This window comes from Schistocerca nitens, chromosome 4, assembly GCF_023898315.1.
Source record: "Schistocerca nitens isolate TAMUIC-IGC-003100 chromosome 4, iqSchNite1.1, whole genome shotgun sequence".
NCBI lineage: Eukaryota > Metazoa > Arthropoda > Insecta > Orthoptera > Acrididae > Schistocerca > Schistocerca nitens.
Window position 1 is genome coordinate 83,843,046 of NC_064617.1, and position 13,309 is coordinate 83,856,354.

The 13,309-nt window shown below is 41.9% G+C and overlaps 1 protein-coding gene across 1 annotated transcript in view; it reads right to left on the minus strand.

Annotated features, from left to right (window-relative positions):
- LOC126253057 (UDP-glucosyltransferase 2-like) overlaps positions 1 to 13,309 on the minus strand; it is a 76,572-nt gene that overhangs the window by 25,556 nt on the left and 37,707 nt on the right. Inside the window, exons 4-5 of the mRNA XM_049954144.1 lie at positions 6,532 to 6,991; positions 3,611 to 3,830 (exon numbers count right to left, since the gene is read on the minus strand). Coding sequence (XP_049810101.1) covers positions 3,611 to 3,830; positions 6,532 to 6,991 — 680 coding nt within the window. The remainder of the gene's footprint in view (positions 1 to 3,610; positions 3,831 to 6,531; positions 6,992 to 13,309) is intronic.

Genomic DNA, 13,309 nt, shown 5'->3' on the forward strand with positions numbered 1-13,309 from the left:
TTGCAAAGCCTTGTTGTGATTGCTGTGAACCGCAGACCACACTATATTCGAATCTGACAGCCGGTGTACGCGTATTTGGGGCTGGTTTCTTTACAATATCACACGGGTTGCATGGACTGGGCATGTCAGTGCATTTCGAGCAACTGGGTGCACTTTTAGGCTCATTCACACGTATTTTTCAACAAAATTTGTACTAATACCTGTGGTAGTTGTATCTAATGGCAGAGAATGATGTATGTTTAATTTTCTTGATCCTCGTTCTTGCATGTTTGAGTAAAGGCACAGATCGAGTACGCGTATATGAGTACAGCTTTATTGGTTTTGACTTCACAGTAAATTTAAATTTATTGTTTTCATCTCAGAGTAGGACACACGCAGTTAATGAATGTTAGCTAAGAGGCGTAAGTTATTTTAGTGTAACATAATGAGATTAGGTCTACACCTGACTATATGGTCATTTAACTATTTAAGTCTCGAACGACTGCCACACTGTGTTATACACAGTTATGTTTTATGTATCAGTGGCTTATTTGCACCACTGCAGTTCTCAGATAGCCCCATTCCGAAACTCCTTCTGATTTATTTAATTTTGCTTCCCATACGCGACTGGGAGTATTCTCCCAATGTTTCTCACTGTTTGTTTAGTTGTACGTGGTTGTTCTGCCATTTGTCTGGAGCCGTCGTGAAGCTGACCACAGGCGACTCACCAGCTGCCTTTCGTATGACAATCTGTATAACGTACACCCGCACACAAGTGATTACTTACTACCCGTAAACAATTCGTCGCGTCGGTGTGAACACTACTAGGCCGACCATTGTCCTTGAGGAATATGGAGTTGGTATACGTGTACGTATGCATGAAACTGGGCACCTAGAAGCCACTCGGTGGTACACAACCTCCCAACAGGCCAAAGCAGTCCACCCACCCCACCGCCGCCCCACATCGAACCCAGGGTTATTGTGCGGTTCGGCCCCCATTGGAGCCCCCCCCCCTCCCCCCCCCCCCCAGGGAACGTCTCATACCAGACGAGGGTAAACCCAAATGTTTGGGTGCTAGATTCGTGCCGAGGACCGGCACACCTTCCTACTCGGGAAACAGCGCGTTAGATCGCGCAGCTAGCCGGACCGGCATGGAGGTGGTACCTCAGAAGCACCATTACGCTGGATACGGGCACTGACAATCGAAGCGTTTGAGATGTAGTTCTACAGAAGAATGTTGAAAATTAGGTGGACTGATAATGTAAGGAATGACAAGGTTCTCCGCAGAATCTGCGAGGAAATGAATATATGGAAAACACTGACAAGAGGAAGTAACAGATGACAGGACACCTGTTAAGACACCAGGGCATAACTTCCATGGTACTAGTAGGAGCTGTAGAGGGTAAAAACTGTAGGGGAAGACAGAGATTAGAATAATCCAGCAAATAAATGAGGACATAGGTCGCGAGAACGTAACAAGACTAACGACTGAAAATCTGTCAAGTAGGATTACAACAGTTTGTAAATAAGTTATACAGAACTACAACCAGTCACTTTATTGAATAATTGTGTTTTATTCCATGAACCGGTTTTCGAACCTTTTCAGGAAGTTACATCATTACTGGTAGTAGCATAATGCTGGGTGCTGGCTCTATAGCAGAAAGATGGGTCACACTTCAATGTATCGCCATGACTATAGCTTATCTGTCGATATGGATGTAAATTCAGTTTGTACTTACTGCGACAGTAAAGGTGGCTTTTTCGGTTAGTGTCCATCTGTCTGCCTCCATTTTGATGTCCAGTAGTTATATCAGTACATACACTTCCACACAAACTATATTAATTTACACTTTGACAGCGAGACTTTTCCAGAATCCAGCATGCGCTTTACAACTGTTGCTTGTAACAAAGATCTTGACAGAAAGATATGGCATAGGCCTACATTGTACAGAGATGTAATTTGTTGTTCTTTACATGTATTAAAGTCGATATAAGGGCAAGTATTTTACTAATAATGGCGATAACATGAGAGCACAAGACAAAATAAATAAATAAATTACTACAAGAACAAACTTCAGGTGATCTGATATCTTATTTCTAATTGTATATTACAGGCAGTTTATAGCATTTTTTTATAATAGCAATTATCATGTTTGGCCTATACTGTCGCAGTAAGTAAAAACTGAATTTACATCCATATCGACAGATAAGCTATAGTCATGGCGATACATTAAAGTGTGACCCAGCTTTCTGCAATAGAGCAAGCACCCAACATTATGCTACTACCAGTAATGATGTAACTACCTGAAACCATCTGAAGATGAGCCTGAAAAGGTTCGAAAACCGGTTCATGGAATAAAACATAATTATTCAAAAAAGTGACTGGTTGCAGTTCTGTATAACTTATTTACATTCAGTATACACTCACGGTTCTAAAATATCCGTAATGGATAAGCATAATCTGTTACAACAGTCTGTCAAATGGTTCAAATGGCTCTGAGCACTATGGGACTTAACATCTGTGGTCATCAGTCCCCTAGAACTTAGAACTACTTAAACCTAACTAACCTAAGGACATCACACACATCCATGCCCGAGGCAGGATTCGAACCTGCGACCGTAGCAGGCGCGCGGTTGCGGACTGAGCGCCTAGAACCACGAGACCACCGCGGCCGGCACAACAGTCTGTCGATCACTTCCCACTGCACTTTCCCACGGATCCCCTTGTGCTCTTTTTAGAGCACTCATGGCTACACTCTTCCTGCATTTATAGAGTGTTCTGTTCGCTCTGTTATAAATGAGCGTGTAACGAAGGACAAGGAATAGATGAAACCCAGTGTTGGGATGTAGACTCTTTCTCTCGAGCAAATGCCGGGATGATTCCTTTGCAAGGGCACGGCCGATTTCCTTCTCCATCCTTCCCTCACCCGAGCTTGCGCTCCGTCTCTAATGACCTCGTTGTCGACGGGACGTTAAACACTAATCTCCTCCTCCTTTCTCTCGATTAATGTCAAAGTGACTGTCCAGCTTAACAATCTGATTCTACAGACGGGTTTCAGTGTGAAATGGCGTATGTACTCACACCATGAGACAATATGGCGACATTATGAATTTAGCGGAAGTCATGGCTCGAATACAAGTCAATCATCTTCTCCACACAAACAAATACAGCCGATGAAAACTTTTTTCGTGATAAGCGTGTGAGCCTGTTATTTCGAAAAACAAAGAGCTGCACTACCTGGCAGTAGTAATACACTGCAAAAAATAGACAAGGTAGTTTCTGCTGTCTAGGTCTGCAGGAGGTTTCCATAAATGGTTCAAATGGCTCTGAGCACTATGGGACTTAACTGCTGAGGTCATCAGTCCACTAGAACTTAGGACTATTTAAACCTAACTAACCTAAGGACATCACACACATCCCTGCCCGAGGCAGGATTCGAACCTGCGACCGCAGCGGTCGCGCGGTTCCAGACTGTAGCGCCTAGAACCGCTCGGCCACTCCGGCCGGCGAGGTTTCCATATGATTCTTGCAAATCCAATTAATTTTCAGTAAATGAGGCAGACAAATGTTGTAAACAGACATACGAATAAGCCACGGTATTTGTGATGTGATGCACTAGCTGTATCATACCCAGTACAGACTGCTGCGGCAGCCACTTTGAGACTTTGACGTTGGGTGGCAGGTCGTCCATGTCCTTCTCCCACTTCCACACCACCCTCTGTGGGATTTTCTTGAAACCCTCGAGAAACGCCAGCCTTTTATCTTCAGGCATCATACTCGCTTGCAGAGTAGAACCCAGACTGAAGTAAACGGCGCCGTTTTCTGCTCCATCCAGCCAGTCTTGTATGTCCTGTTCGTGAAATTAAAAAGTGAATTGTAAACACCTAAAATAGCCGATTTTTATGTATTATCGAGGCAGTTGCAAAGCAGACGCGCCATAAATTCTCATGAAAGATACGTTCTCAACACCCTTTCCTACATGCAAATACAGCCATGAAAATACATAGTTCCATTAGTGACCAGCCGTAAAGAGTAAGAAGTGAAAGAGAAATATTCACTGTAATGAACAGTCCAGATTTATCCACCAAATGGAAATGTGACATCTGTATATTAAAAAAGCAGTATCTGCTTTATATTTTAACTAAAGTTCAATCTTGATCACAAGACTTCGTAGCAGCTGAGGAGAGCTCCGCCCACCATTTTCCAAGGAAGCCATGGGTCTGAAGATGGTTATATAAATATAACCGAAACCGGTCACCTATGTTATTGAGACATAAGTGTTGTGATCAAGACTGAACTTTAGTTAAAATATAATAATCTATTGATCACTGTATTCCAAAAATGTTAACCAAAATAATATCTGCTTTGGTTATGCACATAACGAAGATTATGACCTAACATACCGTAAACCATCAGGTCATTCCAGACACAGAACAAAATCGGGTTTCAAATGGGTCAGAAAGGACGTTGGCAGTTTTGTTTTGAGGGTGACCTTCCAAAAATTCACCTTAAGCGATTCATATAATATCACATCACGTCATTTCTAAATCTAGATGGCCGAATGTGGCGTCGAACCATGTTCCACCTGAATGCAATTCCAGCGTCTTAACCACTGCGCTCTCTCGCTATGCCCCACCAGAGCTTAGTCTCATGTCACTGTTTGCTGCAAAAGACACAAAGTGGTCTTTTGGTCCCTTCTGGCGTTTTATGGTCCTTGAATCTGATTAGGCACAGACCACACATTAACAGCGTTCGATGGAGAGTAACACTGCACAACAGTCATCTACATCTGGCCTGACGTACACAACGGAATCCAAAGACGAATGTATGGCATACAGCTGCTTCAGAAGTTTCAGTTTTCTTAGAAACTATCCACCAGAATCACAAGCTGCGACATCTTCGCGAAAAACACAGTGACCCGTATATGTAATAAGTTTCTTTAATTTACGTCTATGGTCACAATCTTTTTTTGTTTAACAGATTACCGGTTTCGGTCTTTAATGACCATCATCAGATCTGTTTCATAAAAACAAAGTCCTAATGTACTGCAGCGATAGTGGAATCGTCAAATGTTAAATGCGGAATCAGCACCAGCATCGGCAAAGCAGCACCAGCATCAGTAAAGTAGTTTTACTGACAACATGACTCGTGCATGTGATGTGATTTATATGTATTTGACGATGCTGGTGCTGATTCCGCATTTAACATTTGACGATTCCACTATGGCTGCAGTACATTAGGACTTTGTTTTTATGAAACAGATCTGATGATGGTCATTAAAGACCGAAACCGGTAATCTGTTAAACAAAAAAAGATTGTGACCATAGACGTAAATTAAAGAAACTTATTATCCACCAGAAGTTCAGAGCAGTTGATCCATGTGCCAGACATCCAGTGGTGTGTGTCCCGATGCCAAAGTATAGAAACGATCCTATTCATCATAAAGTATGATTAAGCGAAGAAGTATGCTTTTTGCAATTGATTCAGACTTAAGTTTTCAGAATGATTATCGATATATTTGACGATTAATAACAAGTAGAGCCTGGGAATGAATCGATTGGATGGCGCTGAGGCCAAGCGTTTGGGGAGGCACCACAGTAGATGAACTTACAGAGCCTGATGGTGGACGGAGTTCAGAGGAAATGATAGGAAGTAATACAATGACGTCCGTGTTTTCTCAGAGTGGCAAGGATCCAGAACTCTCTATGTGGCAACGGTAGTGCCTATTTGGATGTTGCATCTCCGTCGTGTGAAATCCTCGCAAGGCTCGAGAATCAGGTCACCTAATATGAATCTTGTAGAGAATGTATGGGAGTCGAATTTTAATCCTTCACATGTCACTGAGGGCTCTTCAAGATCTGCGCACAGTCCTCGTAGCGGTTTGGGATTTACTAACATTAGAGCTCATGAACCTCGCCATAGAAAGAATGACAATTGTTATTGACTACATGTGACAGTGGTACGCATATCCCTTATGCAAACTTTTCTTTTCCAGTTACTGAACGAGGTGGTACCATGTTTAAGGCACTGGACTCGCATTATGGCGGATGGAGGTTCGAATTAGGATCAAGATCCTATGGTTTCTATAGATCGTTTGAGGCGAATGCCAGGGTGCTTACTATAAAAAGTGCACTGCCGACATTCTTCGCCAGTTCACCCTTTGCCCCAATTCGAGCTTACGTTCCATCGTAATGAGCCCAACGTCGACTGCACATTAGATGCTAATCTTCCTACCGTCCTTCTTGCTTTTTAGTTTCGTTACTAAACTCTTTGTGTCATGTATCTTGTTTCCATAACTACATTTACTGGAGAAAGTCGTACGCCCTACTTTGCTCTTCTGAATTTCTAATTACTTTTGATGAGATATGGCAGTTCGTCGATTGTGCTATGCTTTTAGGAACCTATGTAATATTGTTAGTGTGATAGTCTACTAAAATTATATATTTATGTGTATAATGCGCTTTACACTTGTGATAATTTTGTTATTTTGACAATTCAGGTGATATCAAGGTGGTGTATACTACTGTAACGACAGAAGCAAGCGTAGTTACCTTAGGTAGAGGTGGTGGGTTGGGTTCCACATGCAGTCCAGTCAGTTCTATCATGTTTGGCAGGTTCGGTCGAGGATAGTTTATACTGAAATGATTGTTTATAAGCATCAAACTGAAATTTTTTTCAGTTTCATGAACTGATGGAATGTCAGATCCGAAATATTTTCTCTGGATTTCTTCTTGGTTCGGCATCATTACATAGGAGTAGTAATAATTTGTGCAGAGCCATACATATGTCATGTAAAGTCTTTCCCAGAATGACATGCGGTGTGAATAGCCGACCAGAAAGTCTGGAAGGTAAGCAGGATTACTTGGGTTTCCATCAGTCCAGAGGCTGGGGATAGCGGCGCTTACGGTAACGTATCCGACGAGAGGTGGAGACCCCACTTTGTGAATCAGACCGTAGAAGCACGGTGTCAGCAATCGTTCCAAAATGACCAGGTCGAATTTTGGAGCAGACCTGTAACCAATCTGTGTATTAGTGTGCTATCGCTACCTCAAGTTGTTGATAAATAATTTGATTAACATAAATGGTGCAACATGCGGCTTACGACATACAGCAAAACTTCCATCAAGATAAAAGAAGAAAAATAATGACAGTGACTTGATGAGTATCTGCAGATTGGACAGAAAGTGATTTCATAAATACCTACAGATTAGACAGAACAAAATGTTACCCTGGTATAGACCAACCATTTCTAATGCCTGTTTTCTAACTGCCCTGTAACGCATCGACGGTTTTTGTGATGTCCATTCACCTCCCACTAATTCGACTGGGATGTTGCATTTCAAATAAGCATGATAGAGGGCTTTTATTTCATTCATTGTTTAATGCCCACACTTTTGCTGCGACATTTCGTTCAACTGTTACAGTTAGCTGGTATTATACTTCACCTTCTCTTTCTCTGGTCAACACTTTCGAAAGGACACGTCTGGCTACTGCTGCTGCTTTGCTATTGCGTCAGAGGCAGATTAATGGTTAAAATGGCTCTGAGCACTATGGGACTTAACATCTGTGGTCATCAGTCCCCTAGAACTTAGAACTACTTAAACCTAACTAACCTAAGGACATCACACACATCCATGCCCGAGGCAGGATTCGAACCTGCGACAGTAGCGGTCACGCGGTTCCAGACTAAAGCGCCTAGAACCGCACGGCCACACCGGCCGGCGGAGGCAGATTAGTAATAGATGGGAACTTTCATTTATAATGTTCCAGATATTTAGTTAAACTTTTTAACCTTTGATTTACGTGCTGCAGTAGTATAATTAGCATGTAGGGACAGATGATACGATTCAGTGTGCATAATTAAAAACTAAAAGTCATTTCGTAAGTGTACAAGGCCAGAACACTTAGTTTGAGGAACGGAAGAATAGCTTCCTCTTTGTTTCTGTCCTTGTGACATGACACGACAGACTAAAAAGAGCTCCGAGATGGCTTGTTTTGCTTTGAGTGCCTTGGTGTCAGGATGAATCGGTAGCAGCGGACCACCCACGTGCTCGTGTCAGGTTTCCATCGTTTGGAAGTGACGTCACGAGAGTTGATACTAGATTGCACAAAGACAGTCACCGCAATACACATATGCGCACTTAAAAGGTAAACCATTAAACGTACATCACAGTACGACACACCAAATTAGAAATCGCAAGGAGACGATTGGTATGATGTACGTATAGTTGACTGTGGAAGTGAAGTATTTAATTACTTAATGAGTGGAGAAGTAATCTGTAATGGCTTCTGCGCTAACAATATAACATTTGTAGTAATTAATGCAGATAGGAGATCGACGCAGCGTGTCAAAGCGCTCATGGACATAAATCGAATGGGTTAGTCACAGTTTTATTTATGCCTTTATACATCCAATGAAAAGTGTGTGACTTGATGATTCTAATAAAATGAAATCAGAGCTCGGTCGAAAAGATTTAAGTGTTCGTTTTTCCTGCGCGCTTTTCGAGAGAGGAACGGTAGAGAAATAGTCTGATGGTGGTGCGATGAACCCTCTGCCAGTCAAGTAAGTGTGAACTGCAGAATAATCATGTGAATGTAGATGAAGAAGTAGAATTTTTAAACTGTAATCAGTTTACTAAAATCACTCCAATTCATGTTTTACCATTTTGTTTGTTTCTTTCCCCTCTACCATTCCGTTGTCTTCAACTGTCCTAAATACAAAAAAGCATCAACTTCTTTCACAAGTTCATTGTTTATTTTACTATTTTATTTTCAACGAGGTCACGAACCATGCCTTGCCTGGGTATATATTCGTCGCACAAATAAATGTGCATAATGTACAAATTTTTAAGTACAGGTCTTTCGCGCTCCTTAAACGAGATTTTTTAAACGTCTCTGTGGCAACGCCTCTTCACAGCTCTATAGAAGGCCGTTGTTTTCGCCTGCAGCCGTTTGCGCTCTACAGTTGAAAGTAGTCAAAAGCGCTGCCAGGTGTGAGGGATTTCCTTAAGTTGAGTCGACTTGGGAGTGTCTTAATAGTAAAGAATAAGTGTATTAAACCTTTGTGCACGATGTGGCATTTTTTTACGCAAGTCAGTGTTTACGATGCCATATCTCTTTAACTACGTGCCGCGTAATGATAGGTACATTCAGCGGCATATCTGGATACTATATGCGAAATATGTTGCGAACAGAATTAGTATCAAAGAAGTAATAAATTTAAAAGTCATGCACAATGCGACAGTTTCTCACGCATCTAATTGTTTATGACGTCATATCGTCGGAACTAAAATGGGGAGGTGGTTCTTACGCAAACAGTGACTGCTGTCTGACAACAAAGGGTGTGTGTACAATGTTTGGTTGAAATCGGAGTGGAGGTTTAGGATAAGATGCGAAACATATATTCACACACATATACACATACACTCATTTTATAATATGTATACAGGGTGGTCCATTGATCGTGACCGGGCCAAATATCTCACGAAATAAGCGACAAACGAAAAAACTACAAAGAACGAAACTTGTCTAGCTTGAAGGGGGAAACCAGATGGCGCTATCGTTGGCCCGCTAGATGGCGCTGCCACAGGGCAAACGGATATCAACTGCGTTTTTTAAAATAGGAACCCCAATTTTTTATTAGATATTCGTGTAGTAAGTAAAAAAATATGAATGTTTTAGTTGGACCACTTTTTTCGTTTTGTGATAGATGGCGCTGTAAGAGTCACAAACATATGGCTCACAATTTTAGACGAGCAGTTGGTACCAGGTAGGTTTTTAAATTAAAATACAGAACGTAGGTACGTTTGAACATTTTATTTCGGTTGTTTCAATGTGATACATGTACTTTGTGAACTTATCGTTTCTCAGAACGCATGCTGTTACAGCGTGATTACCTGTAAATGCCACATTAGTGCAATAAATGCTCAAAATGATGTCCGTCAACCTCAATGCATTTGGCAATATGTGTAACGACATTCCTCTCAACAGCGAGTAGTTCGCCTTCCGTAATGTTCGCACATGCATTGACAATGCGCTGACGCATGTTGTCAGGCGTTGTCGATGGATCACGATAGCAAATATCCTTCAACATTCCCCACAGAAAGAAATCCGGGGCGTCAGATCCGGTGAACGTGTAGGCCACGTTATGGTGCTTCGACGACCAATGCACCTGTCATGAAATATGCTATTCAATACCGCTTCAACAGCACGCGAGCTATATGCCGGACATCCATCATGTTGGAAGTACATCGCGTTTCTGTCATGCAGTGAAACATCTTGTAGTAACATGGGTAGAACATTACGTAGGAAATCAGCATACATTGCACCATTTAGATTGCCATCGATAAAATGGGGGCCAATTATCCTTCCTCCCATAATGCCGCATGATACATTAACCCGCCAAGGTCGCTTATATTCCTCTTGTCGCAGCCATTGTGAATTTTCCGTTGCCCAATAGTGCATATTATGCCGGTTTACGTTACTGCTGTTGGCGAATGACGCTTCGTCGCTAAATAGAACACGTGCAAAAATCTGTCATCGTCCCGTAATTTCTCTTGTGCCCAGTGGTAGAACTGTACACGACGTGTAAATTTGTCGCCATGCAATTCCTGGTGCATAGAAATATGGTACGGGTGCAATCGATGTTGATGTGGCATTCTCAACACCGACGTTTTTGAGATTCCCGATTCTCGCGCAATTTGTCTGCTACTGATGTGCGGATTAGCCGCGGCAGCAGCTTAAACACCTACTTGCGCATCATCATTTGTTGCAGGTCGTGGTTGACGTTTCACATGTGGCTGCACACTTCCTGTTTCCTTAAATAACGTAACTATCCGGCGAACGGTCCGGACACTTGGATGATGTCGTCCAGGATTCCGAGCAGCATACATAGCACACGCTCGTTGGGCATTTTGATCACAATAGCCATACATCAGTACGATATAGACCTTTTCCGCAGTTGGTAAACGGTCCATTTTAACACGGGTAATGTATCACGAAGCAAATACCGTCCGCACTGGCGGAATGTTACGTGATACCACGTACTTATACGTTTGTGACTATTACAGCGCCATCTATCATGAAGCGAAAAAAGTGGTCCAACTAAAACATTCATATTTCTTTACGTACTACACGAATATGTAATAAAAATGGGGTCCCTATTTTTAAAAAAAGGGCCGTTGATATCCATTTGACCTATGGCAGCGCCATCTTGCGGGCCAACCATAGCGCCATCTGGTTTCCCCCTTCAAGCTAGACGAGTTTCGTTCTTTGTAATTTTTTCGTTTGATGCTTATTTCGTGAGATATTTGGCCCGGTCACTATCAATGGACCACCCTGTATATTTATCTATTGCTTCCTTCAGACATACTCAGTCTGTTTACATAACAGGTCGTGTATTTAACATTTTTTAAAGTTGTTACATGTTTTGATTGATTACAGTTCTGCGTCTCAGCATAATAATAATGTTAATAATAATAATTCAATAATGATAAAACAAAAGAGATGTGTATATATTTATAAATGTGTTATCTATCAGTAACAATATCAATTGAGAGACTACGCAAGTTTTGGCTAAAAGCAGAGAAAAAGAAAATGAATAGTGGGCAGATGATATTTAATAATAAGAGCCATTTACACTATGTTCTAACAAGTTACCTGGGATCTTAACCTCCATAATTGTATATCTGGTTTCAAAAAGTCGATCCCAACACTGGGGACCTCTGCTTGTTAAGAGGGCTTCGGACAGAGAGTAACTGTTAGAATGCATATTATTCTTTTATAAAAATGTAAGTACATTTACGTATAAATTTGTACCAGAATGAAAAATGCTCCTATCATAGCGCGAAAGAGATAGTGATGTAAAAGAAGGGAATGTAAAGAAACGTAATATATGATGTCATGTCCTATAACATGACACATGCCATCATGTTATCCAGCGTGATATTTCTCATGTTGTGCAATATGACACAACATGAAACTTCCTGGCAGATTAAAACTGTGGGCCAGACCGAGACTCGAAGTCCGGACCTCTGCCTTTCCCAGACAAGTGCTCTACCAACTGAGCTATCCAAGCACGACCCATTCTCTAAGTTTTGCTTCCTCCAGTTCCACGTCTCCTACCTTCCAAACAGGAGCTCAGTTGCTAGAGCACTTGTCTGCGAAAGGCAAAGATCTCGAGTTCGAGCCTCGGTCTGGGACACAGTTTTCATTTGCCAGTGAGTTTCATATCAGTGCACACTCCGCTGATGACACAACATGTTATTAGAGTTTAGGACGCATGCATCCCCATTCTGGGATACTACCTGCTCTCGGATATTTCCTATTGTAGATGCATCCTACTCACTAGAAGGAAATACATTTGTGTCTATTTGTTGTTACACCCTTCGCTGTACATGCATCAGAAGGAAGAAAGATTATGGGCTAACGTCCCGTCGATATCGAGGCCATTAGAGACGGAGCACAAGTTCTGATTGTTTCAAGGATGGGAAATGAAATTTACCGTGCGCTTTCAAAGGAACTTTCCTGTCATTGGCCTGGGGAGATTTAAGAAAATCACGAAAACCTAAATCAGGATGACCGGACGCGCCACCTCGCTCGGTCAAGCATGTAACAGGGTTGGTTTGTGGGAGAAATAGTCTCCTCGGGGAAGAAATCAAACCCCTCTACCACACAGGAATAAATCTATCCCCAGAAAACCTTTTTTAACTATTACATGTGTGCTCCTCAGCCATGTGATATTATATATTGGTTACTGTGGCTGGCGAATCTTCTGCATTTTGGGAACAGTGTCAGGGACCTTAGCCTACAAATTACAAGATGCAGGTGTGCCAACAGCTTGCAGCCAAGGGACCTCATTGCGCTGGGGAAGTAGGGTACATCGTAAAAAAACGGGAATGTGTCAAAATGAACCGTTTCCGCGCACTCAGTTCACGTGAGAACGAATTTTATATGCTACATTTAGCCCGACTTTAAACCAAGGTATGCCGACAACGGATAGAGTTTATTGGGTATTAATATTTTCGTTTTGACTTTATCCATTGATCTACTTTCGTGCGAAGTTTGGACCATTTTGTAAAAATTTAAAGTATAGAAGTTTGAGCGTTCAAAAACCTCCGACGAAAACGTATTTTATGCACATATGCTTCGTCTTGTGTACAGTATACTTCTAGGAACGGTACGTTGGTGGTTCAAGGTGCAAAGATAAAGAAATAGATTGGAATACAAAACGTAGCTCTGCAGAAGTGTAACTCAAATACCCCATCATTTCTCTCCTAGTTACCAATCACGGCATGCCACTGAACCAGAAAATTCACATCCAGCCGACCC